Here is a 27,551-nt window from a genome sequence, read left to right as displayed (position 1 = left end):
AACTCCAGCAGGCTCATACAGATGCTGCCTTGACTGCCTGTAATCTCAAGGTTGACTAAACTTCAGATCAGCACATCTGGCTCAAAACTACATTTTTCCCCCATGAGTGTTTTTAAGGGTATCCTTTTCTGAATTTGACCTAACATCACTGCATATAGTATGTCTTCATCTTCCGTATCTGGTGGTACTTGGATAATTTCCAAAACGTTAATACAAGCGTTATTTGTGCTTTTACACCTGTCTTTATATTTGCTCATTTTTCAGTAGGGTCCAAGTTCTATTCTTACTCCCTTTTCTTGAAGCCTTGGGTTTCTTTATGTAGTTTTGCTTGGAGGCTCCCTTCTCAGTTCAGGTCCTTTATCAGAGAGTCAACACCTCAGCATGCCTCTTGTAAAGTTGCTGTTCAAGCTATGTTAGTAAAAGAATGTCTTGTGGTTACGTGCAATTTTTGAAAATATAAATTAGGTTTATAAGTGTTTAGGCTACCCAGTGTGATTAATCAGGTTAACTACTTGAGATGAGAGAGACCTAAGGCTCATTTTCTTCTACATACCTTGGGATTGCATGAAACATTAAATTAATGGGTGTGGCAAAAGATTTTTATTCAGTTGTATTTTCAGTATGTTGTATATAAATCCATAAAACTGAAATAATAATTAAAGCTTGTATAATTTTTTTATTGATTGTGTGGTGGCAAATCTAATAAGATTTTAAAATATTGAGTTTTTATTTATATATATATATATAATTATATATATATATATATATATATATATATATATATATATATATATAAAATAAAATTTTTATTTTTTTTATTTTTGTGTGTGTGTGTGTGTGTGTGTGTGTGTGTGTGTGTGTGTGTGTGTGTGTGTGTGTGTGACAAAACTTAATGCATTACAAAAGTAAATTTTCAGTATTTTACTGTTCATTTTTGGAGATGCTAAAGGTAATTTATACTTTCAGAATAAATCTTCCTTGGATGAGAATGGCAATCCAATAATGGGTACCAGTAGCTCATCGTCCCTTTTAACCTCTGCCAATTCCGAACGGCCATTTGGATCCACCCATCCAGTCCCAAGGAGAAATGGCCTTAGTGCTCCTCATAAGGAAATCAGTCGATTTGATCGTCTCAAAGCAAAGAGTGATAAGAAAAAGGTAATTGGAAATTCAGGCTTCCATTGCAATAATTTTTTAGGTTATCCTAAAATGTTAATTGGCAATGTAACATTAAGTTACTTATTGTTATAGTTCTTGTTGTTATAGTTTTCAAAATACAGGAATAGTAATTCTTAAAAAATAAATGGTATTACAGTGAAATAGTGCATAGTCCTTACAGAAATAGATATTAAGAACAGTAATTCATTTCAGGCTAATAAGGAAAAGGGAGTAGTGAATATCAAGGAAACTCCTGGATTCTGTGGGGACCAGGACTTGCATGACATTCTCAAGTTTTTGGGTGCTGAGAATGAAACATCAACCAAAAGTCGAAAGAAGCATAAGAATCGTGAGGATGAGAAAGTCAAGAAGCGGAGCAAGAACAATGAGAAACTTGAAGATGAAAAGTTGAAATCTGAAGAGGTGAATTCAAAAATTAATGACGATGTCAGTATAGCAGGAAATGAAAGTAATAAGAAAAGTAAAGAGAAAGAAGAGGAGAGAAAGGCCAATAATAATAAGAAAAATAAAAGTGACAGTGGAAAGAGTAAAAAGAAAGGCGGTAATTTACGTGAGTCAAGCAGCGTAGAAGACTTGGTCTCCAAGAGTAAACAGAGTGATAATGTCCGTGATATTCGTAAACAAGTTACAGTTGATGATGGGGATATGGGTTTGGGTGTTTTGCATACATATCACACCAGTAAGAAAGTAGATCAGCTCAATAATTTTATTGTTGATGGCAAATACCTTAAGGAGTCTAATCCTGTGGACATTCAAAATGACAATGAGAGTGGCGTAAACCCAACATCAGAATTTGTAGCTGATTTTTATAGTGCCGGTGATTCCTTCTTAACAGCTGATTTATCTCAAACTCCTTCTTCACCATCAGGTGATTTTGAAATAGTTAGTAGTAAGAAGCGTAATAAGAAATACAGATCTGGATCACAGACAGCTTCTCAAAGTTCTAAGAGTGGGGGATCTGATAGATGGAGTGCTGGGAGTAACAGTGGTAGTGTTTACAGTGAAGATAACTTCCGTGGAAATAGGTTTTGTCCAAACAAAGTTAGTGCAAGATCTAATGCGTGTTATGAAAAGCCACAAATCAATTTTACTGAAGGACCTCGTACTGTACATGAAAATACGTTCCTAGCTCGTTGGTCTCAATATGGAGTCGGTGAGAGACATGGTGGAGACCGGTATGGAGCTACAACTAGTGCCCCCCACAGTGAGGACTCTGAATCTGATGGGGATGATTCCGTTCACTCTATGCCAGAACCCTCCATCACTCCTCGTCCTGATGTCCGTAAACCACCGCCCTCCTCTGGTTCTACACCACAAGCCTCGTATGCAAATATAGCCAAGCTGGCTGCTTCAGCTAATCATGCACAGATGAAGCGTATGTCAGCTTCTTCTGGTAGTCAAAGTGCAACTGGTCTCATGAAGGAACTGGAGAAAGACCCCAGTAATGACACTGAACAGCCAGACTCAAAGTCAACTGTAAGTGAATCTCGTCCTAATATTTTAGATGACAATTTCCCCTCTCTAACTGAAAGTTTAGGGGCTTCTAGCCCACCTAGTGCAATATTCACTTCCAAAGTAAGTGAATTGAGGACCAACCCCACGTGTGAAAGTGCAGTGATACCTCCGAAAGTCAGTAATGTACAATTGCAAACACTAGATAAGCCAAAAGATATTATGTCAGGTGTCTGTGATGGTAAATCAGGTTCCCAAGAAAATATAGAGCCGGTACCTGCTGCTGTCACTAGTCAGGAGGGCCCAGCAAAGTCTCCTGTTGTTTGCCCTTCAAGTACCTCTCCTCCTCTTTCACATTCATCTCATCAGTACCCTCAGCATCAAGTACGCTATCAGCCATATCAGTCACATCAGCCTTCCCCTCCACCGCCCCAACACACACAATCATTTCAGCCCCGCACGCATTATCAGAATCATAAACACAGTCAACACCAAAATACTCAGTATAGTTCTTCTCATAATGCGCCCCCATTATACTATCAATATCAGCGATATAATCCCTTCAATCGTAAGGATGATGAACCGCCACCTAATCGTTTCCCTCCTCCATTAAGACCTCCCAATTCAAATCATCTCAATGTAGTGCCCCCTTATCCTCCTCCTATCCAGCCTACACCACCACATTGTAAGCAACCACAGTTCTCACAGCCACCACCACCACCACCACCTCATATACAACAAAACCCTCAATCACAACGAAATCCTCAGCCTGCTCATACCACACAACTCCAGAACCAGAACTTCCAAGAAAAGCCACCACCCCCACAGCAACACAACTTGAGTACACAACAGTATCCCCCACTTCAGAGTCCATACTCCCAGAACTCTCAGGTGCCAAAACCTCCACATATGCAGTCAAACACACACATTCAGAGAAGCCCACAACCACATTCCCAGCCCAATTTGAATCAACAACAGAATCCAAACCCACTGCAGAATCCTCCTCCTCCTATCAAAAATGCAATCCAGCAACAGAACCATCATGCACAGCCAAATATACAGTTCAATTCTCATGGCCAGCCAAATCAGCATGTAGATCAGACTTACATGCATAAAGTCCATAGCCCTCATGAAAATACACAGCCTCAGCCAGTTCCTTCTTCACAACGACAGATCCCAAATCTTGAACAAAGTACTTCTCCTCAGCCACAAACCCAGAAACATTCAGCACATGTCCAGGATACTCTGTCAGAAACAGCTCAGCCTGATCAACGTTGTTCACCACCTTTACCAAACTCAACTCCACAGCCCTCTATCCCCGATTCAAGTCCTGTCCCACATCCGCCTTCAGTTGTTGAAGCATCGAAAGAAGAAGTAATTGTACATCATGCCAATAATCTGCCTGTCAGAGAATCCAGTGAAGACAGGCATGTAGTGGACAACAAATCTCATTATAAATCGAGTGACCCTAGTCGATTGAAAAAATTAGAGCCTGCGGTTGTGTTTACTGACAATGCTAAGTTTGACCATAATGTTAGTGGCCTAGAATTTGGGTTTGGTTTTGATGACCCTATTGTAACAAGTGATGGTGTAAGTGAAAGTGACAGTTTAAGTATTGATATAAAGAATAGTAATAACGTGACTAAAGACTTTAGCAAGTGGTTTCAAGCTCCTAAGAATGATGTTATTAGTTATAACTATGAAGAGCTTACTAGACATTTATCAAATGGTAAGTGCTTAACCATGTTTCATTACAAGTTTACTATTATAAGGTCATCAAGTAATTTTCACTTATATTTGATTGCAATTAGTGACCATTACTCTTGTAGCATCTACATTAGTTTTGCTTATCAGATATTCCTCAGAAAATGGGGCGGGGTGTGCGCTCAGACTTATATACTGGATTTTTTTTTTAAGACCAAAAGAATTCTGCTACACTTAGGCACATATAGAACACATGCAGGAAAATGGCTCCCTTGCCATATAACTAAAGGAGTTAGAACATATTCATCACCTTAACATAATGTTACAGGTAATTAGGACTACACTGCTAACATTTTTCATCTTGACCTGGAACATCGAGTTACTCTTAAGGAAATCCCCCCTCCCTTCCTTGGGGCCTTAAATCTGCTAAATTTTATTTACTGTATTGATATCAAAATTTTTGTACTGTATTTTTACATTCCACCTTTCCCTTATCAGTTATTTTCATAAGGACGGTAGGGTAAATCCAAAAGTTTTGTGGGATGAGAGAGAAATCCTGTGATTTATTCATTGATGGTTGGTTGTTTGTGGTAGATAATTTTGGTGAAGATTAAGGTGAAGATGTCTTTTCCTTACACTGTTTTATATTCCTCAATTTTGACAGCTACACCACAGCCCTCCAGTTGGGAAATCTTGAAAGTCATAACTAATCTCTCATGCAGCAGCTTTTATATGCTTCAATATCGGGTAGGAATCATTTCTGTAAATAAAAGGAAATCTGAAAGAGACTTGTTTCCTATAGAATACTAGTTTTGGACCCTTGCAAAGGAAGTTCTCAACATTTGCTATAAAACATATTCCAAAGATTACATTAATTTGCTTTTCAGTGAACTCTCTTCTCAAGGAGGGAGAAATGTTCTCGACGTGTAATTTCTTTAGTATTCTTGCATATCTCGTTGCTAAAAACTGTTGAAGATGTCTCAACCAAATTTCTTTAGTGGGAGGTTTTGGATGTTGGTCTTGTGTTTGTGTGCACGCTTCTTAGAATTGTTTAATATTTACTTGTTTGATATCTGTGGAAATAGATCCAGCTTCTGGATATTAAAAAAAAGTGGGTCCACACATTGGCGATTTCAAACCGCCCAAGTCTTAACGGCCGAAATTTTTCTCATTACGACCACTACACTCATTACAACCAATTTGCCATAAATAGTCATAGATCATAGCCAAGTCCCTAAGTTTGACGACCTTGCACCAAAGGTCGCCGTCATTCCACAACTACTGTAAAAAGTTGCTACAACATGCAGTAATTTTGTATTGGCCTCTCAACTTACAGCATTTGATTACGCAAGTTGTAACTAGCAATGGCCACTTAAGACATTTGGTACAACATACACCATATACTTGGCAAACCCACATGCGCAGTGAGTTATTGTGTCAAGTGCGTCAGCAGCCTATAAATATAGTTAAAGTGCTTAATTAATTATACACAGCTGCATCGGTTTTCAATTTTGAGTAAAATATATTTTGGATTTAAGACTTGATTTTTATTGTAGTGTCTTACCGAACAATTATATAGCCGTGATTTCCACGAGCGGCAGGATACTAAATTCAAATTTAGCGCGTCGGCGTCGCCAACACTGGTGGTGATGACGTCATCTCCCTCCACTCGCGGGAGAACCAGGTACAACTGCCCAGGTGAATCCAATTCTTTTCCTGCCGGCGTCCGGTGAACATCGGTGGTCGGTGCGGTTGGATAACTTTGCTTCGCTTTTTTCTTGTGGATTTGATCTTCTGAATTGGTGAAGTACTCTTTTTGGCGTTGTTGTTATTTTGATTTTTATTTAGGCGTTGCCATGTCGGATTCTAGTCCGTCGGGAGTTAGGTTTTTGCATCTCAGGATGTAAAACTAGATTATCCAAGCTAGAGTATGATTCTCACACTAAATGTGTTAAGTGTAGGGGACAGGTTTTTGTTCAGCAGATCGAACATGTAACGAGTGTAGTGATTGGACTGATTCTCAATGGAAGTTTTTTAGTTCATACTCGGAGAAATTAGTTAAAGACAGAATTAGAAAAGCAGCGCTTAGGGAAAGTAGACTTAGCTCTGCTTCGTCTTTGCGATGCATCTGTTTTTCCTTCTGTTTCTCCTCAAATTGTTATGTCTCCTTAACTACACCTCCTATTCCTCCTACTAATCCCACTTCTCCGGCTTCCCGTGTAGTTTCTTCCGACACCATTGCCAGTCTGGAATCGAGGTTAGATCAGAAATTTTCGTACTAGCGAATACGGTTTTGCAACTTGGTAATTCAGTTAAGACGTTTTTGGAGAAAGCGGCCTCAGGTAAGAGTGTAGTTGAGGGTGCGTCTGTCTGTCCTGACACGTCTCCTAGACAAAGGTCACTGTCCAGCTCCCCCGCACGGGGAGAAGACATACCGGAAGGTACAAGGGAGTCGATCGGGATTTGACCCACAGACAGGCGCATCTCTTGTTGAGCCTGTTGCGCCTCAACAGGGCTCGGTTAAGCGTTGGAAAGGTGTTGCGGTTCAGACGCCTTTCAAATGATTCAAGCGATTCGTCTCCGGTCGCACGGCGCTCTTGGCGAGATTCGCCCGTTTCGCGTCCCTTAAAGAGGCGTTCAGGCGCCGATTCTTCGCCTCCTCCAGTCAAGCGGTATAAGGAGCCTGAGAGTAGGGTTGTTTTTGCCGCCTCGACCGTTAGCGGCTCGTTTCGTCGCCTCAATCTGTGCCTTTTTCGGCTCCATCTACTAGTAGAGATTGTGTTTTAGCGCTGTAGCTAGCAGTTCTAAGGGTGTTTCTTGAGGCGCTTTTTCGTCTGTTACGCCTGATGCGCCTGTTTCGCCTCGAATTTCGGCGGCTCCGAGCGAGGCGCAAGTAGTTTTTCCGCCTCCTGCTGAACATTTAGGCTCTTCCAAGCTACCGTTAACTGTTTTTGATTCGTCTCTGGCGCCTTTGCGCAAGCAGTTGTTAGAGATGTTAACCAACTGGATGAATGAGTCCAAGGGTGGTTCGAAACCTTCAGATCCGGTTGTAGTTCCGTCTACTTCTTCGGCGGTATCGGAGAATGAAGAAGAAGTAGAGGAGGAGGATTCACATCACCTCTCGTTGGTTATTCACGTCTCCTTAGATTTCTTCTGGTATCTTATCCAGATTATTTTGAGAAAGCGGCTCCGCGCTCCCCAACTTCGACTTTTTTGATGAGGAGGAAAACTTCAGACCCTCTCCTCCCAAAACTTGTTCTATCTAAAGCGGTTAGACATTCGTGAAAGAGACGGAGAAATGGATGTCTATGAAAAGAAGACTTAGGGAAGGCTCTTTTTGCTTACCCTCCCTCTAAGTTGCTTCGTAAGAGGTATAGGTTTTATGTAACTGGGGGAAGCTCCTTCTCTGGGAGTTTCTGCCTCCTCCCAGGGAGACTTCTCCAGTTTTTAATCGACTCCTCTAGAAGATCTGCTTTCGCCGCAGCGAAAGTTTTCTTTACAGCGCCTGAGTTGGACCACGTTGTAAAGAATCAATTTAAACTTTTGGAAGTCTTTAGCTTCCTTGATTGGGACTATTGGCGCTTTAGCGGCCAAGATCGAAGACTGTCCTTCTCTTTCCCAGGAGTTAGCGGAGGATTGGATTGGTGTTCTGTCCTGTGCGGACAAATCCATTAGGGATGGATGTGATGAGTTAGCTTCGCTCATCGCCTTTGGTACCCTTAAGAAAAGGCAACTTTGGTGCTCCTTTGCTTCTAAAAGGGTTACGTCCAACAGAAGTCTGCTCTCTTGTTTGTCCTTTTGTGAAGATAACCTTTTTCCAGACGATGTAGTGTTGTCAATTTCGTCTGCGCTAGATAAGAAATCTACTTCGGATTTACTGGCACAGTCTACTAAGAGACCTAAAGCTCCTGTGGAGACTGTTCCTTCGGTTTCTCCTCTGGCCCAAGCGCCTTTTCGAGGGAGAAAAACCCAAGCGCTTCTTTCGGCCGAATCGAATTTGCGACCTCAGTCTAAGGCCTCGGCCAAGGTTAACAAACCTTCAAATGAAAGCTCGGTTCTTCATGCACCAGTGGGAGCCAGGCTGGCTCTGTTTTGGGAGGAATGGGAAAACAGAGGAGCAGAAGCCTGGGTAGTGCAAGTACTCAAGTTCGGCTATCGTATTCCTCTCGTTTCACCTCCCTCGCTCTCACCTGTGCCAATTCCATTCCAGGCATACTCTCCGGGCTCAGACAAATTTCTGGCGCTAGCCGCAGAAGTGGAACGCTTGTTCTCAAACAAAAGAAGCGATAGAACAGATAGAAGGGGATTTTCCTCCAGGCTTTTACAATCGCCTTTTTGTAGTTCCCAAGTCATCAGGGGCTGGAGGCCGGTTTTGGATGTGAGCGCCCCTGAACTTGCATGTCCAGAAAACAAAATTTCATATGGAGACCACTCGGTCGGTTCTGGAGTCCATCAGACAGGGGGATTGGATGGTCTCTCTGGACATGCAAGACGCTTATTTTCACATTCCGATACATCGCGAATCTCGGAAGTACCTGAGGTTCATGTTCGAAGGCAAGGTGTTTCAGTTTCGGGCGCTTTGCTTCGGACTAGCGACCGCTCCTCAAGTTTTCACCAGGGTTCTATCCCCGATAGGAAGCTGGCCTACACATATTAGGAGTAAGAATCTCCTCCCTATCTGGACGATTACGGCTTCTCCGGTCGGAATCAGAGAGTCGGTGCATGAAGGACCTTGGAACAACTCGGGTGGATCTTGCCAGAAAGGTAGGAATTACCTGGTCAACAAACAGAAGTCCCAGTTGGTTCCATCTCAGAGCATCCTTATTTGGGGATGATTCTGAATGCTCAAGTTTTTCGGGTCTTTTCTGTCCCCGAAGAGGGTCAAGGCTGTCTGGAGACAGTTCAGGAGTTCTTGGACAAAAAGGTAAGTTCTGCCAATCAGTGGATGAGGCTCCTGGGCAAATTGACGTCAGTGGAGAAATTTGTGACGTGGGAAGAACTGCACATGAGACCTCTGCAGTTTTTCCTGAGAGCCTCTTGGTGCAGGAAGACACAACCAGACTCGATTACCTTTCCTGTCACAGATCAAATAAAAGAGGACCTAAGGTGGTGGCTGTCTCGAGCAAGGTTGGAAGAAGGGTTAGATTTACGACCCATCCTCCCGAACCTACAGTTCTTTTCCGACGCATCGGACACAGGTTGGGGAGCCCTACTGGGAAATCAACGGACTTCAGGAGCTTGGTCGGAGAAGGAGAAGAAGTTCCACATAAATGTAAAGGAACTGTTAGCAATTTTCTTAGGGCTCAGACAGTTTCGGAGCTTAGCAGAAGGCCGAGTAGTGGCAGTGCATTCCGACAACTCCACGGCCTCTCGTACGTGCGGAAACAGGGGGGGTGGGGGACTCAGTCTTTCTCTCTGTACAAGTAGCCAAGGATCTCCTCCTGTGGTTCAAACGAAGCGAAGGTTCAGCTAGTCCCGAGATTTGTTCCGGGAAAGATGAACGTCCTGGCGGACGAGTTAAGTCGTCAACAGCAAGTGTACCTCTGGAGTGGACTTTTGGACAACAAGATTTGTCAGAAAACTTTGGCGCCTTTGGGGACGACCGTCAATAGCACCTGGTTCGCGACATCGAGGAACAACCGTCTTCCTCTCTTTTGTTCTCCAGTTCCCAAGATCCTCTAGCTTGGTCGGGGGTGACGCAATGCTGTTGGATTGGTCGGGTTCTGGAAGCTTATGCATTCCCTCCGTTCGGTCTAATAAGAGAGTCTGAACAAGTTCATGTCGCACAGCAATGTAACGCTAACGTTAATCGCTCCCTTTTGGCCCAGGAAAGAGTGGTTCCCGGACCTTCTCCAGTTGTTAGTAGACTTCCCCAGACTTCTTCCCCTCCAGAGAAGTGGCTTTCAAACAACCTCACTTCAAGAGGTTCCACCAAAACTTGTCCGCTCTAGCTCTGACAGGGTTCAGACTGTCCGGAATCTTGTCAGAGCGAAAGGATTTTCAAGAAGAGCTGCAGAAGCTATCGCTCGTTGTAGGAGAGAGTCTTCTAACAAACTCTATCAAGGGAAGTGGAGAATCTTCAGAGAGTGGTGTAGAGGTGCTAAAGTCTCTACTTCTGCGACCTCTTTTAACAGAAAATAGCAGATTTTCTTCTATTTCTTAGAACTCTAAGAAATGGCTCCTTCGACGATCAGAGGATATAGAGCCATGCTCTATCGGGTTTTTCGACATCGAGGGTTTCTGGATATTTCCTCCAATTCAGATCTGTCGGACCTCATTAGGTCTTTCGAAACCACTAAGCTCCCGCAAGATACAGTGGCTTGGAACTTAGATGTGGTGCTTAAGTTCCTCATGGGGCCACCGTTTGAGCCTTTGAAGTCGGCTTCACTCAGGAACTTGACTAAGAAGGCCTCTTTCTTATTGCACTAGCTTCTGCTAAGCGTGTCAGCGAATTGCACGCTATAGACAAAAGAGTCGGTTTCTCTCAAGGCAATGCTGTATTTTCGGTATCTTTGACCTTTCTAGCCAAAAATGAGAATCCTTCTAATCCTTGGCCGAGGAGTTTTGTGGTAAGGAACTTATCTGATTTGGTTGGACATGAGGAGGAAGAAAGGCTCTTATGTCCAGTCAGGGCTATTAAGCCAGTATCTGTTTGCCACTAAGGGTATCAGAGGACAATCTTCTAAGCTCTGGGACCTCGGTTCAAAATCCCTCTCAGTCCTCTTTCTAAGAATGCTATATCGTTCTTTATTAGAGAGCTATCAGGGAGCCTCACTCGCAGTCCGAAGAACGACAATCTTTCCGTTCTGAGAGTTTAAGCTCACGAGGTTAGAGCAGTGGCAACTTCTTTTAGCATTCAGAAAGAATTTATCTTTAGCTTCGATTCTTCAGAGCACGTTTCTGGAGATCGAATTCGGTTTTGCGAGTCATTATCTCAAAGAGATAGAAACGGTTTCGAGAATTGTAAACGTTAGGTCCGGTGGCGGTTTCTGGCATGGTGTTGGGAGAAACGGCACAGGGGTGTCGTCACCTCTATGCTAACTTTTCACCTTGAATAGGTTGTCGAGTTCAAGGGAAGCTGGGGGTACTGAATACCTGGGATACTCACCAGTCTGTTAGGTCAGATTTTACAATGGTTGGGTATATATGTTTTTAAATCTGGTGTTGTGACAAATGTTTTGTATGATTGAATTTCTGGTCTTAGCCAGGGCAAGGGCAATCTTTGTTGTTACTATCCTCCGTCAGTCAGCCTTGACTCGCTTGAACTACGGAAGGATTCCACTCCTGTAGAGGCTAACTTTGGTCAAATTCCAATTCCTCTACAATAGTAAGAAGAGCACCGGACCAGAGGCAGTAACAGTCTGCTGTAGCTCTCTTACAAGGTAAGTACAACAGACACCTTGAGTGTTTACTGGTATTGCAATAAATGTAACCATTTAAAAATACTAGTGGTCCACTGAATCCCACCTTCCCATAAATGTGTAATCAGCTATATAATTGTTCGGTAAGACACTACAATAAAAATGAAATTTTCATTATTAAAATGAAGTTTTATTGTATACTTACCGAACAATTATGATTATACCCACCCTCCTCCCCTTATGGTGGACGGAACGGGCAGAAAGAATTGGATTCACCTGGGCAGTTGTACCTGGTTCTCCCGCGAGTGGAGGGAGATGACGTCATCACCACCAGTGTTGGCGACGCCGACGCGCTAAATTTGAATTTAGTATCCTGCCGCTCGTGGAAACACGGCTATATAATTGTTCGGTAAGTATACAATAAAACTTCATTTTAATAATGAAAATTTCATTTTTATATAATATAATTGGAGAAGTTCAGATATAGCTGAATATGACACTGAGTACAACTTAAACAAAAATATATTAGGTGATATAAATGAAGATGAAGTTTATCTTTCATTATCAAAATTTACACTGTTTTCCAACATGATTTTCTTGAGTTAATTGCAATCACATTTCAATTTATTAGCATGTTCTGAAGTATAAGAAATGAAAAGGCATTTTTTATTTTGAGTGAAATATGTATTGCATTAAAGATTTTCTATAGGTATTCTTCATATAATTTGAGAACTTCAGATATAAATCATTATGATACTGAATACTACTAAAAAGAAAATCTATTTTGGTATTTTTTTTATTTTTAATTTTATTAAGGAAATTTGCATAGTTTTAACACAATTTTCTGAAGTATAAGGCATTTCTTATTGTTTTATGTCAGTGGTTCCTGCCAATGAAGTTGTGCAGCTCACAAGCAGCCAACACCAAGACACAATACGATCATGAATAAGATTTATGGGGGTCTGAAACACAATCTATGGTAGATAAATGGAAAAATCTTGATTTAGTTATAAGACTATATGTACTATATATGGTGGTATCCATGTTCACAACTCTCTACAATCCTGTTATGCAAGTCGGAATATTACGTAAATAAATAGTCGAAAATTGTCATGCCTTCACAGAACTTGCTGTCGTGTAAAAACCGTTAAATATGGATGTGGCCTAAATCATTTGTGACTTGGGTGTACAACTACATAAATACGTAATCTTATCTCAAATTGGACAATTCTGTTGTAATAGTTCATTGCCGAAGTAGCCGTGGAGTCTATATCAGCTAACATTTCTCTTTTGGTGGAGCCCAAGCCCAGCGAATATAGGAGATTGATCACCAAATCCAGCCATTACGACAGTTGTGGTCTGAAATTGCCAATGTTCGACCCAGGCTTTATACTGTAGATCTGTTACTGTTATACCATAGCTCTTGACAGCTATCACAAATTTATGCAACTGTCATTGTATGTCTTAAAACATCATGAAATGAAGGTGACCCACCTTTCTAATGTTGCTGAAATTTGGTCATTAAGGCCTAATTGCAGGACTTGAAAGAATGTTTCATTGTTGCTGTTAGTATCTCCCAAAATATTGACGCTTAAGCAAAGGAGTTGTTAGCTATACCTTGACTTGTTAATTATCTCTTTTTCATTTGATTTTTAAACAGCAGCTCATTTCCCCTTGTGGTGTTCATGAGTTCTGCTCTTTAAACCACACCTGGTCTTCATGCAGCTCATTTCCCCTTGTGGTGTTCATGAGTTCTGCTCTTTAAACCACACCTGGTCTTCATTTCTATCAGTTTTCACCAGTTTTAACTCTTCTATTTGTGCCTGCTGATTATTCAGCCCCAACATATTTCTGTTAATCACTTTTTGTCAACTTTGGTGTAGTAAGCTTCTTAATACTTGCTTATGTACAGCTGAACCAGCCTATCCTTGATATCAGCATGCCATCAGTCCATCACATCTTCTAAATGTGATCTCGGAAAGAGAATCTGCAACTCCTGGAGGTCCCCATTACGAAGAGCCAACAAGGACTCTGAATCCATTGACCACGCCACCTTCAACAAGGTCGCATCCCTCCTAACCAGGGGAAGGTTGACCTACAAACTAGCACTGAGGTGACCCAGGTAAGAGATGGCCTTAGCACCAAACTGAAACAACCTGATAAAGAAGGGCAAACTAACGGAACCTCCATCAGAGCAACAATGCTATCCTGGCCACAGGAATAGACCATAAGTCCAGCCACGTCACGGTCCGGAATACAGAAGAAGCAGCAGATTCCAAAGCGGAGGCTTCTTGAGAAGATAACAAAGGGCCCTCAGCCCTTACCTGATCCAGAGTCAAGCTAGGCTTTAGACAGATCTCGTCCGAATTAAGGTGACAAGGCATCAGTTCAACGACATCTGTAGAATATTTCTTTTGTCGCAGTAGGGGAGTAGGAAGGAGCTTAGAAGATCTATTAGAGTGAAGAGAGCCATCCTGATCTGAGACCAAGGCATTAATGTGCTGTTAATTGACTGGGCATGCCCAGAAGAGTAAGTATAAACGAAGCTCTAACGACAAAACTTAACTCTCCCCCTTCCTCAAGCTCTGGCAAAGGAAATAGACAATGCAAAGTAGAAGGCCTAGAAGGATCTGGAGAACTTTCCTCATAATAAGCCTGGCATCACATCCTTCACCTGCAGGACTGGGACTTCGAACGACGGATGATCTCAAGAATGAGGGCTCGAGAATGTTGTCAATCGATAAATCACATACACATCCTAGAGCCAAACCACATACACGGCGCAATGAACTACGAACTCGATCGAGCAATGACTCATGCACACAGCCATGTGACGACTTGCATACGCAGCTGTGTGACGATTCACGTACGCAGTCATGAGATAAAGAATGATGTACTGGAGAACATCCTGGAGGAGACTGGTCTCTTAAGGTCCCCACCTCCAGAAGGTGAATGGCATAAGCTGGCACTCTTAGGGAAATGAGATCCTGAAAGCCAAGGCTTCCTGGCCACAGGAGAAAGTCTGAACTTCACAGATGGCCATGGCAAAGAGGCCCTACTAGGCTGAGAAGCATTCACGACCGTCCACAGCCTCATTATTAACACAAACACGTTTGTGTAGAGGCAGAACAGGAAGAGATGCAACTGTCTCTGGAAGAAATGAGCTCCTACAATGTGCCAGGACAGACATTAGGGTATCGGGCACCTTCCACCTCCTAATCGTAGCTTTATCATGCTTACAATGAACTCAAACAGGCTGAGGCAAAGGAGAAGCTCAAAGATCCCAGGAAGAGGGAAGGGCATCATGAACTGGAACACGTACGTGTAAGGGTGAGACACGTCCATGCTGAGAAGACGGCGAAACACTCCTTTCACTCCCAGAAGATGAAGCAACAAAGTCCTGAATCTTCCAACACCTAACCCAAGGACAAGGAGGGGGAAAAGGAGCCCTGCTCTTACATTTCTTGCAAGAGAGCACAGGTTACCTCTCGCCAAAAATAGAGTCTAGCTTATCAGCCACCGCTTGTAGGAACACGTTTGAAGGCTTAGCGAGCATCTGTGATGACGTCACAGATGATGATGGTAATGACGTCACAACAGGCGGAGGAAGAGATGACACCGCAGCTGACGTCAGGCTGGGAGGATGTTGAGTGAGGTCATGGCATACAGAATGTTAGCACAAGTCGATGGTCTTGCTGGCAGTGAGAAAATAGGCGACTGTAACCGTCTTAGTTAATGATGGTGTCCCGCTAGGTGGCAGCGCACAAGAGCCAAAGTAGTGGAGGCCTGGAGGAGATGGGGACCAGGGAACATCGAATCTGAAACAAAAGAAGCAGATGGCGTAGCCTCCTCCCTCCTGGGAGGGAGATTATCTCCCATGAAAGAGGGGGCCCACATTATACACAATTCATCCTATGCAACTCCCAAAACTTCCAAAAACAAATCAATGGAAGAAAAGGAAGGAGACAGGGTGTCAGTCAAAAGAAGCAGAGGGAAAATCTCTGGAAGAAGGGGACAAAACTTCCAAAAACAAATCAATGGAAGAAAAGGAAGGATACAGGGTGTCAGTCAAAAGAAGCAGAGGGAAAATCTCTGGAAGAAGGGGACACTGAACTGTTCACTCAAGGAGGCGAGAAACCTTCCCAGGAATGACAAGTAGATACTCTATGGGGCTCCCTCTTCTTGTAAAAAGCCTTCCACTGCAGTACAGGCCAGGAACAACACTCCGGGCAAGGGCTAGTGACAGTACAAAAATTGGAACATCACCTACTGTAAGTGGTATGGTGGTCAGTAATGGAAGGCGCCAAAAACCTCGGCATGGAAATCCTTGTATGCCTGGACATATTGACAGGCCTAGAACTCTTTGAGGACTCTGTGACACACACACACACTGAAAGCACAAAGAAAACACAGACTAACAAAGGAACCAGCTTGAGGAGAGCACAAAAGCAACTACCCTTCAAGGCTGTCAAAGAAAGACTGATGCATCACAAGGTACCAAGCCTGGTCAGTGATCAACTTCCACCTTGTATACACATGAGTTGCCAAATACCACAGATTCCTTGCTGTACAATCTTTGATTGTTTTGACCAGGTTTCCAGCTGGCACTATTAAGATTATTCTATTGTTAAGACCGAAAGTTTGTTAGTTATGCAAAATACAAATTTATTAAAAATTTGTCATTTTAATGCAAAAACATGATTATTGCATACAATGAGATTTTAATGCAAAAACATGATTATTGCATACAATGAGGCTGTAATATGATTTATTAGTGAAATCTGTCATATACAAAACTAAGAAAATATAAATTTCAGGAAAACAGTTATAAAACATTTTCAAAACTTGCATTCACTCATCATCAATGTTAACCCTTAATGGAATGGGTATTTAGATCAATATGCAGCACTGCAGGCCGGCAAAACTTTGAGGTCAGCCAGTTTAAGAAGAAAAAACAATTAAAACCACTTCAGTGGAAAGAGGCAGATATGCAAAGGCACATGGTATAAAATAAAAAGTTGTAAATTTTTTTTTCTTCTTCTTATAAAGAAATTTATTTTTACAAAATTATAATTGTAGCTCACACAATATCAAAACAGATCAGACAAATCTTGAGCATAATTTGTAAAAAGTTTTACATAATTTTACTGAGAATGAAGATGCAATAACTTTTGGGATTTATACATTTCTCACTAATATTTCTTTGCAAAATTACATTTATAACTGACATACTATATCATAAAAGATAAGAACTAAAACCAGCAGCCCTTTAGTATATTTATGAGCAAATTTACAAAAAGACCTCATGTAAGACAGAGAGGCACTAAATCCTCCCTTGAAGTCAAGATCCCAACTGAGCCCTGAGCCACCGAGTGCCTCATATTAGCCAGTCTAACATTACTGAATTTATGGGCTATTTATGGGGTGTAATATTACTCGCCACAAGTCGCTGTCCACCACCCAAAATTTTTATGCTGCAATGCTGAAAAAATGTAAATACTGTAATTAAGTTATATTTCTGAACCACTTCAAAAATTATGGCTTTTGAATTTTATACCAAAAGCAAGCAGGACTTTTAAGAGAATATTCTAAGCCATTTAGAAGGTAAGTGGTGAAAGTTGATATACATATTCTCTATTTTTTTTAGTGTGGAATTTTATATATACCTGTATTCCAGTTAAGTGGATTTAGAATGAGACTTTATTAACAAACTTTTGATGCTTGAAATACCTAGAGTTACAGTATTGCAGTATTAGATCAGAGTTAGGGTTTCTTGTATTTTCTTCCCAGCCTGTTTGATTTTTTTTGGAATAGCACACATCCAAGTTATTGATGTGCTACTAATCATTTACAAATGCCAGGCATTTTATTGGAAATGACATTTGTCTTTATATTTTGTTGGGGACTTGTCTGCATACACTTTACAGGGTAGAGATTATCTTGTGTCTACAAACCAAAACTAAAGGCACTTGTTAGGAAATCGGGTAAAAATGGATTTTCTATACTGACTCCTAAAGAAAAGGATAAGTATCTTGTACATATTTCAATATAAAAAAAAACAAATTTGTCTTTAGTAATCCAATAATCATATAATACTGGTATTGCCTTATTTGTTTTTTAAAAAATTACTATTCTCCTCATATCAGTCAGGGTTGAGAGTCCCTTACTGCCTGTAATGACTACATTAATTGCTTTTTTTTTATTGTTGTTGAGTAACCTAACCTGTTTCCGCATGTGCCATCAAGATTTCTTTTTGTTTTGTTTTAATGTAAGTTTAGTCAACTTTTGTGTTCTTTGGAACCAGCATCTGACACCTTTTCTCACAGATAATTGTGAGCATTCTTGTTCATTTTAATTTAAAGTTTTTTTTCTGCTAAATGTTGTACTTGTTTCACACTGTTCAGTCATTTGTGCATGGTGCCAGCCAGGCCATATGCTTAGTAAAGATCCGAGACTTTTTTTTTTTTTTTTTTTTTTTTTTTTAAGTTTTTAGAATTTATTATCTCGGTCAAAATAACTTTTTATTTGGCATTTCTGTGTAATCTTGGTTTTGTATGAACTAGTTTTTTCTCAAAACCTGTAGTGAGTGTGGGCTGGAGTGTTACATGCATTGGGCCCTTGTATCATGTACTTCTGGTTAGTTTATAACAAGTGATGTGTTCCTTACCTTAGCACATATGATGATGATGATGATTATTATTAGGAACCAGACCCTCTCTCAAGCATACTTTGTTAAAAGTAATGGTTACTTCAGCAGCGTTAAGCTTGTAGAGATTCTCCTCCATTTTTTTTATAGCGGCTTTTTCAGTACTACGTAAACAGGCTAGTGAAGCATTATGGAGGTCATTGTCAAATGCAGGGTCAAGATAAATCATGATACCATAGTCTCTCTCTCTCTCTCTCTCTCTCTCTCTCTCTCTCTCTTTTGTAGCTACCAGACATCCTCTAGGCTAGGAAGCTAAGGGTGGACTGCTTCTGATGTGGTGTTCTTCCTTCCAGTATTTGGAGTCATCAGCAGGGGGTCTGCCCCATGTCTGTCTCCTATTGGCTGGTTGCAGTAAGTCTTCTTTTTCATTGGTCACTTGATTCGGGTCTCGAGCCACTTCCGCTGTGTTGATGGTTGCTTAGCTGCAACCTCCTAGACCACCTGAGCTGTGTAGTGATCTTGCTGGGCGTTGCATCTTGCTGCGAAATCACAGCTAATTTTATTTTCATTGGCTGCATGAGTATCTCATTCAGGGGCAGTCTTTCATAGAGTTGTTGTGATCGGTGGTGTCATTGTTGGTTGCAGGTTGGTTGTTTGTGGAAGTATAATGAAGACAAGGAAGCCCATAAGATGATCATTAGAGAAATGTTTGCCCTACCAATCCTGAAAAGATTATCCAACTGGTTATTTACTATACAAGTATGACAACCAGCACCCTACAGGAGACATGGACTAATCGTAATTCAGCAGCAGAGGAGCAGAATCAACATGATTCATCCCAGCGTTACTTTAGGGCCCACGTTGATGAGCAACTTCTGCATACGACTCCAGCTCAGTCTTGCTGATTAAGAGAAACGAATTATCAGAAATATAGAGAAAATTCTTTAAGATAAATTCATTTAAATCTGCCATTCCTTGCAATAAGACATGTATCTGAGAAAGTCTGCTCTTTACTTTTAGAAATTATTATTTATTGGTAGTAACCTTTCATTTTAGCATATTTTATTGAATTTGATTGCTGCTACAATGCCATTCTGCTTAAAGTAATCTTTTTGTAATCTTGTGATGCTGTCTTTTTCTTCTTTTTGGAAGGTTGAAGGTAAGGTGTCCTAATCCTCTGCTGCTTCTATTGCCATTTTTGGTTTTTCTCCTGATGTTTTGTTCCTCTTAAGAACATCATCAGAGGTCTGATTTTAGTGAGAGTTGTGTTGGAATGACTCCTGTTGTGTGTGACACCAGCTTTTATGCTGGCCAGGATTGTTGACTGCATGTGGGAGCCAATGAAAAATAGGGTCGGTTAGCTAGGAGCCAATGAAAAATAAGGTCTGCTTAGTAATCAGAATGCTGGCCTCTGATTGGCTGAGTTTGTGAGCCAATGAATCAGGAGACAGCAGCCCACTGCCAGTGCCACCTGAACAGAGCTTCCCTGGACTCTCGGGGAAATCAGCCAATCAGAGGCTAGCATTCTGAACACTAAACTGACCCTAGTTTGCACAGTGCTGAAAAACAAAAAATTTGTGTGCAACACCAAATGATTCATAATGCATGTATGTACTTTCTGTATCAAGTATTAACATTAAAGATAAAATTTTTAAGACATCAAAAGGCTGTTTTATGCCGTGTGCAGTGTCAAGCCGTCGTCTTCTTAGCCTTCAGCTTTTCTCATTTTTGTAAATGGTTGCTGTTTCTAGTGTGCCTTCTCCATCTTCCCCTGTCCTGTACATCTTGTTCGTAGACCCTTTTCCTTCATGTCATTCAATAATTTATCTTTTCACCTGAACTTTGGCCTTCGCCTCCCTCTTCTGCCCTCCACCTCCATGTCCCTTGGTCTGAAGACAAGCAGAAGCTTACTTAGCCTAAGGGAATATATAGAATAAACCATCCACTCTAATCCCAGAAAGCTAAACAGCAATGGCAGTTTAGCATATGTGTGCTTGTCCAGTTTTGGAAACTAAATCCAGAAAAATTTTGTGAATATTACGTAAAATCATTAAATTGCAAATTTTAATTGAACGGGAATAGTGATAAGAATGTTAAGTCTGTCCCATTTAACAAAAAACAACTTGAAAAATGCAAGGTCAAGGTTGTATCAAGACCAATACGATTTGTTTGGTCCTGATGAAGTTCCAAATCAGAATAATACAAAGTGAGGCTGAAAACAGTATTTTTGGGTGTACTTGTGTCTTGTGTGTGTGTGTGTTTTTTTTTTGTTTTTTTTTTTTACTGGGAATTTTGAGTTACAAATAAATGGAGGTCAGTTGTATGTAGTATAACTTTGAAGTATACAGTCTATTGGATTTTATAGTCAATGTAAAAGTGTAGGAGTAAATGATTTGTTCTACCTGTACTGTGAGGTAAATTCTTGTGTCAGATATAAATTTTTTAAGTTGGACAGCCAAGGGATACTGCTTAGAACCTTTATTGCCATCTGAAGTGTGCCACACAAGGCATGTTGTCCTCATAAGGGGAGTAAATGGTGTACTATTTTATTAGGTCTTTGTTTGGTTGAACTGTTTCATAAGTGTAATTGATGAGCCACCATAATTATTTCAATAAATTAGGGATACACTGATATCAAATTTTTGGTTGATACTGATACCTGTTACCTCCATATCACTGTTTAGGAGAATATATATTTGTTACTAAAATCATTCTTGTTCTCTGGTTATTGTATATTGTCATATAATAGGGTTATATAAAAAATTCCAAAGGCATAAGTTATATTGAAAAATGTCAAATGTAACTATCAAGTATTTAATCCCTTTATTACCTGGATACATTTTGGCTTATATTAAGGCTACCATTAGAAAACTTTTAACAATTTAGGTATGAAGTGCTTACTCAAACTCGCTAATAATATACTTTTATTTTCTGATTTTCTTTTTTATATTGGCTGGAAACACAACACTCATTTAGATTATGAAAGGTCCTAGTTATGGAGGGGTTAATCCTTTGCCTCATTACAATGCATAACTTGGTTCTATTAAGTAATCCCAAGAAAATGAGATACCGGTACATAAATAAAATTAAGATTAAGAAAGGAACAGAGTTAGTTTCTCAGTATAGATCAAGAAAACACTCAAAAAAAAAACATCCTTTTGCAAGTTCCAACTCATACTGGACTTGGACCATCTGAATAATTTAAAATTATAATTTTATTAAAGATGATATTTAATATAATTTTCCTAGAAATGAAGAAGTACAGAAAATCAATATTATGCCAAACTTTATTTGGTGGGCTTTGTTAATATATACATTTTAGGAAGCCTAGAAGGATTTTAAATTCCTATACTAATGACAAAAGTATTGGCGAGAAATTCACCGATACTGATATCGGCCAGAAATTCACCGATACCGATACTGATACTTCGGCACATTCCTGCTATGAATTTATAAAGTATGTGTATTGTATTTTTGCAGTTTAAATTTTGTTATAGTATATGCATCATTTGATCCTGGATTTTAATTGAGATTAATTTGAAATTGCCAAAAAGGCCAAGAAAGCAATTGTAATCGAAAATGATACTGCAGTTTGTGAATAACTGCTTCAAAACCCACTGTCTTCAGTAAATGGCTTACATGCTGAAATATTGAATTTAGTAATATATCAAATTGATATATTCAAGCATCCTTAATCCAATAAATACATTAGGTGACCCAGTTCACTAGCTGAAATTACAGATAGTTACACCACCATCAGAATATCGTGAAAGGAAATATTGCAGTTGTGCTGAACCATTAAATAAATCTCTTCAGGAATGTTTAAAAGTTATCATTTGCATTAAGCAGTCATTCGTTCTGCATTGTCCTCTTATCCACAGTTAAATTGCAAAAAGTATGCTAACCTTTCACAGTTTTCCAACTCATTCCATGACATTGTTAGGTACAAAGTTTATATAAGTTTAGGTTGTCTGTAACCTTTTAGACAAGTATAGTATGTGTTGGAGCTTTTGGCGTTCCTTTGTTCAGTTTAGAGAGCTGATAAATTGTTTTAGGTGCAATAGGCATTGTTTTGGTTTGAGTAATAGGGTACTTGGATGTGGTACAGTACATAGTTATAATGTAGTTTTTTTTACTTCTTCATATATTTAAACATTGAAAAGTTAATTTGCTTATAACTACTGTATATCATATACCTAGGATTAAAGGCATTTAGGTTTGTAAGTTATGAAAAATACAAATTGGTTAAAAATTTGTCATTTAAAAAAAAATATATCTTAATTTTTTTCTATCTAGTCAGAATAAATATGGAATCTAAGTTGTTTTCATGATATATTTTCCTTTTACAGAGTGGGACAAGACTGTGCAACTTATGGTAGGAGACCCGAAAAATGTCCAGTACTGGAGAGCTTCCAGTAGTATGGAGGCATAAGTCTTCAGTTTGTGCCTTGAGAGACAGATGCCTTTATGTAAAACCCTTGTGTATATGAAGAAGGGTTTTAACTGTGAAGATCCTCTCTGAAATTTCTCGAATGTTAGTCCGTGGATACGATGAAAGAATATAACATTTCCATATGCTGTAACTTTTACTTCGAAGTGCTAACACATTAACTGATTGTTTTGGTAGGAGACCTCTTTGATATATATTTCTCAGGCCACTAGACAATGCTGTGTGGGATGCATGCCTGTTCTCTTTTGGTCTTGCTCCCTGAGGTCTTCAGTTTTCTTTGTGATCTCTGCCTCTTACTATGTTATTATCCTTGAAGTGAGAATGAATGGCAAAGCTTTATTAATTTAATACAAAACTAAAAGTTTAAGCATTTTACAGACTCAGGTGAATTATTTATGAGAAGATGTTTGAACAGCTGTTTGCTTTCCAAGAGTATGTATGCAATAGACTTGAAATGCCACCTGATTCGTGACAAGACATCAGGAAAGACTTTTTTTGCATACCTCCAATGTGTGGCGTGTTTGCGGATAAGTTGTCGTCCAGTCCGTGATTCCTTATCAGAAAAATAAATATAAACCATGATGTATCATTTCTTAGCGATATAGAAAAACTTGTGCTCATTTAAGAAGCAAATGCAGCATATTCTTTTCTGCATATTGTGATAACACGTGCTTGGGGTTTGCTCCCTCATGAAGTGTCTTTTAAATCTTCTAGTCTCAAAACTAATGTAGTGGTAATAGCTAGAGGATGCAGCTCACCTGTTCGTCCACAGAGGCAGGACTGACGGGTGGAGAAATAATGACTAAGGGGCCAGACTTTAGTGCAAGAAAGCAGCACCCAGTTATTGTGGAAGTTGCTCTCTTGGAAATACCCAGGCCCTTTGCAAAAGTGGTAATTAGTTTGAGGAAACCAGCCTGTTGCTGGTGGAGATTCCAAGAATGCGTGCATCAGTGGTGCCAAGGAGAGGTGATGGCTTTCTTTGGTTCTGTCAAAGACTTAAATTACCCGGTTAATTACTTTTAAGGTTTCGAACAACTTTGCTAAATCATTGTCAATGGTTTTGTGGTAATATTCGATATACTGTCTATAACCAAAATGTTGAAATTCAGATCCTGGTGAACATGAAGCCAAATTTGGCATGACCATAGGAACAGTCTCATAAGAAATATGCAGCGTGGAATGGCTTAGGAAAAGGTTTGGTATTCATGCTAACCAAAGAAGGCATATATTGCTTTTTGGGTGAAGGTAATGTAGGGGAGAATTCAGCATAGAAGCAAAACAAAAGGGTGATAATTATTAACATAGAATTGGTAGCTTACCAGACTTTTTCAATGGCATATCAAGCTGTAGTTGAAGTGTTGTGTGTATGAACAGGGTCCACTGGTGACATGATACTTAGGCTGTGTTTATTGTTGTGCAGAATTTAAGAATTCTGCAATGATAGGCTCTAACAATTATTTGTTTTGAGCCATTTACTGTAGTTTGTGTACCAGTGAGTATCTAGTATGTTAAATAATTGTCAACTGTTGAGAATCAAAAATGTATTAATGCTGAAACAAAAATGAGCTGGTTTGTGTAAAATGTGTATGTGCATTATATCATTGCAGTGCTCAGGCCCAAATATTCGTGTGAAAGTTCCAGATGTCAGTCAGTCATGAAAAATTATGCCTCAAGACAATGAAAGAGTTTGAGAATAAAATATACAGGATATATACTGTACTCCGTACAGTATATATGCTGAACTGTATTCTGGGTCACGCTGCCCACCCATCAATACTGTGAATTAACAAACACTAATATGTGCATAAACCAAAGATAACATGAACTTCAGAGTTTGTCCGTTGACAGGTAGCTCTCACTCGAACAGTGCCCTTTTTGTGTCGAAAGGGTGCAGTTGATAAATTGGGCTTTCTGTTGGTTTATGTATGCGTTGTTATATATATTTACGTATATATATACATGCATTAAAAATTTATACAATATATCTAAGCTTCTGAATGCAGTGTGTATGAGTGCAGAGGTTATGAGTGCAGAGGTATCTCCTTTTTTATTTTCTTTTTTTATGTTAGTCTTTAACTATACATCTTTAATGTCTTTCAGGGATAAATTGTACATGTATATATATATTTACAGTATAAGTTTACAGTGTATATATATACTGTACATACATAGTTGTGTGTGTATTGGGACTTTCAAGTCTTGAATTTTTTTTTATTTTTTTTTTTATTTTGCAATGTGCATGTCAGTACCTTTGAAAGCAATTTCTGCTGCTCTGAGGGTACCATGGTAGAAGATAATTGCTTTCTTTAGTTCCTGGGTGGCACAGTGCCAAGTATATGTGGAAGATGGCCCTTTAGGTCGTTGTTGTAGATTACACACACACTCTCTCTCTCTCTCTCTCTCTCTCTCTCTCTCTCTCTCTCTCTCTCTCTCTCTCTCTCTCTCAAAATTGGTGACTTTCAGTACCGTCTTAGTGCTTTTTAAAAGTACAGTTCTTTGTGTAGGTTGGCAAATGTTACCTATTATTTTGTTTGGTCAAGCCTGTCTACTGTAACTCTCACACGTTCTAAAGGATACATTTAGCTTGCGTTTTCCATTAAAATTCTTTGCCACTAGATAGTACACTCCTCTCTCTCTCTCTCTCTCCTCTTTCCTCTCTCTCTCTCTCTCTCTCTCTCTCTCTCATATTTATTCACAGGCTGATTTTCTCTGACTAAGCTACCTTTGTTTTGAAAAAATGTACAAAACCTTGTTTTCTTTGGAGTTGTAGAAAATCTTCCTTGCCTATCACAAAAAAGCTGTTAATGGCTTTGTAATCCCAAACTTGCTGGTAACCTGTTTTGCCCAACAAAATAATTGTTATGAATTATAAAAACCTTGCTGTTACCAAATGACTATGTATAACTTGGATCATACACAATGTTGGCAAAGTAAGAAAAACAAAAAAAAAATTAATTGCAAATAAAAATAATAGGTATTCAAAGCACATGATTGTATTTAGCACCGGAAACATCCCCAGAATACAGTGGTATTATTGCTATAATTTGAACATTATTTTGTGAATTAATGTACATTTCAGAGTATACATATTAGTGGTTCTGTGAGGAAGCCGTCTTCCAGGGAGATTTGTGGTAAGAAACAAGTCTAAGGCTGCTCGGTTAGTAAAATGATAAACGAGCACTTGTGAATTGGTGTCTAAGAAAATCAATGCATTAACATTTTATTTTTCCCCTTATATTTTCTACATCTCTTGCTTAAATACTATTTTACTTTTTTCTCTGCGCATTCTAGGAAGGGAGTTTTCTTAAAAAAAATTTTATTTATTTTTTTTTATAATGCTGTCATTGGTTTTGACATTGTTGTACTGTATTCTGGTGGCTCTGTGGTTAGTCAGTGCTGAAATTGAAGACAGTGCAATGGTTATATTGCTTCAAGGCAGTTTTGAAAAGACCAATGTATATTGCAATAAAGTTGCGCTGCAAACACTCGCAGACTGTAATGAAAATGGTAATGTTGTATTAATTTAATCCTCTATAACTACCTGGTGATTGTAATTTTCTAGGTAGGCTATTTGTGTTCGATGTACTATCCTTATCACTAAAGGTTTGTGATGAAGGAAACGCTGAGGTATCAACAGTAGGTTCTTAATGTCTAAGAGAAATCAACAAATCCACAGAGATGCAAATTATGGGCATACAAATGAATAGAGCGGTGCCGTACTGGCGAAACATTACTGCCAGACGGGCTGGGGTTTGATCATTACATATTGTATTTGATACATAGAAGAATAACATTAAATACATCAGGGAGGTATATAAAAGGACATGATATGTAGAAGACTTTTATATCATGCTGGGCGAAACATTATTGCCAGACAGGGTGGGGTTTGATAATTACATATACTTGATACTTATAAGAATGACATTAAATACATCAGGGAGGTATATAAAAGGACATGAGTTGTAGAAGACTTCTATATCATACTGAATGTCTGTCATGTACTTACACCTTCCCTCTCGCGCGCACAGTACAATCTCAAGGAAGATTTTGAGGACAATGGGGGAATAACCTCGAGTAAACGTTTTCTGCATTTTTGTCCAATCAAGGGGAGGGGGTCAACACTAGGGGCTGGCAAGGGTTGTGAAGGAAAAGACATTTTTGCCACTACACAACCACTAGGTAAATTAATTTATTGTGTAATCCCTTGACCTGCCAGAATTCATGACTACCATAACCTTGTCCCAGCAGCGAAATGTTAGGGCTTGGATCTGAACATGCTGTCCGATAGTCAACTTGAGTAGGGGTCAGGCATGCTAATCGTATTGGGTCTTAACCAGCTTAGAATGGGCAGCAACACGGCGGTCACAGATATCGGTCTTGAACTGCCACTCCTTTGAAAAGGGATGTGTTGTGCAGGGTGGGCTGCAATATCTGATGACTCGCTAGCTCAAATTCTGTTGACAATGAGTTGATACCCAGACAGCCTCTTTCCTGGAGCTTAGATTCCACACCCGTGACTGGCCTGTAAGCGGGACAAAGGGTGGAAGGAACTATAATTTGCTCCATACATAAGAGCTTGTCCCATATCTTATAGCATGGGAGTAAAGATTTATGCAGATCATATATGCTGGAGGGGAATCTTGAGGTGACAGTCAACAAGTAGGCGAGAGTAGAAAGGGTCTGCTCTTGACTTCGGGTGCAGCAACCACAAACTTGTCTTTGTTGAGGGTCTAATCCCAAACTTGTGACTAAAGGCATG

General features: G+C 39.8%; 1 protein-coding gene across 6 annotated transcripts in view; it reads left to right on the top strand.

Annotated features, from left to right (window-relative positions):
• LOC135210863 (uncharacterized) overlaps positions 1-25,232 on the top strand; it is a 114,727-nt gene extending 89,495 nt beyond the window's left edge. For all 6 annotated transcript variants that reach the window (XM_064243767.1, XM_064243766.1, XM_064243765.1 and 3 more), the window contains 3 exons: positions 967-1,158; positions 1,372-4,360; positions 22,692-25,232. In XM_064243767.1, coding sequence (XP_064099837.1) covers positions 967-1,158; positions 1,372-4,360; positions 22,692-22,774 — 3,264 coding nt within the window. In that variant the 3' untranslated portion in view covers positions 22,775-25,232. The remainder of the gene's footprint in view (positions 1-966; positions 1,159-1,371; positions 4,361-22,691) is intronic.
• The last annotated feature ends 2,319 nt before the right edge of the window (positions 25,233-27,551 follow it).

Source organism: Macrobrachium nipponense, chromosome 4 (genome assembly GCF_015104395.2).
Source record: "Macrobrachium nipponense isolate FS-2020 chromosome 4, ASM1510439v2, whole genome shotgun sequence".
NCBI classification, from domain to species: domain Eukaryota; kingdom Metazoa; phylum Arthropoda; class Malacostraca; order Decapoda; family Palaemonidae; genus Macrobrachium; species Macrobrachium nipponense.
The sequence above is the reverse complement of the archived record's forward strand: the minus strand, read 5'-3'. Positions and strand labels throughout refer to the sequence as shown.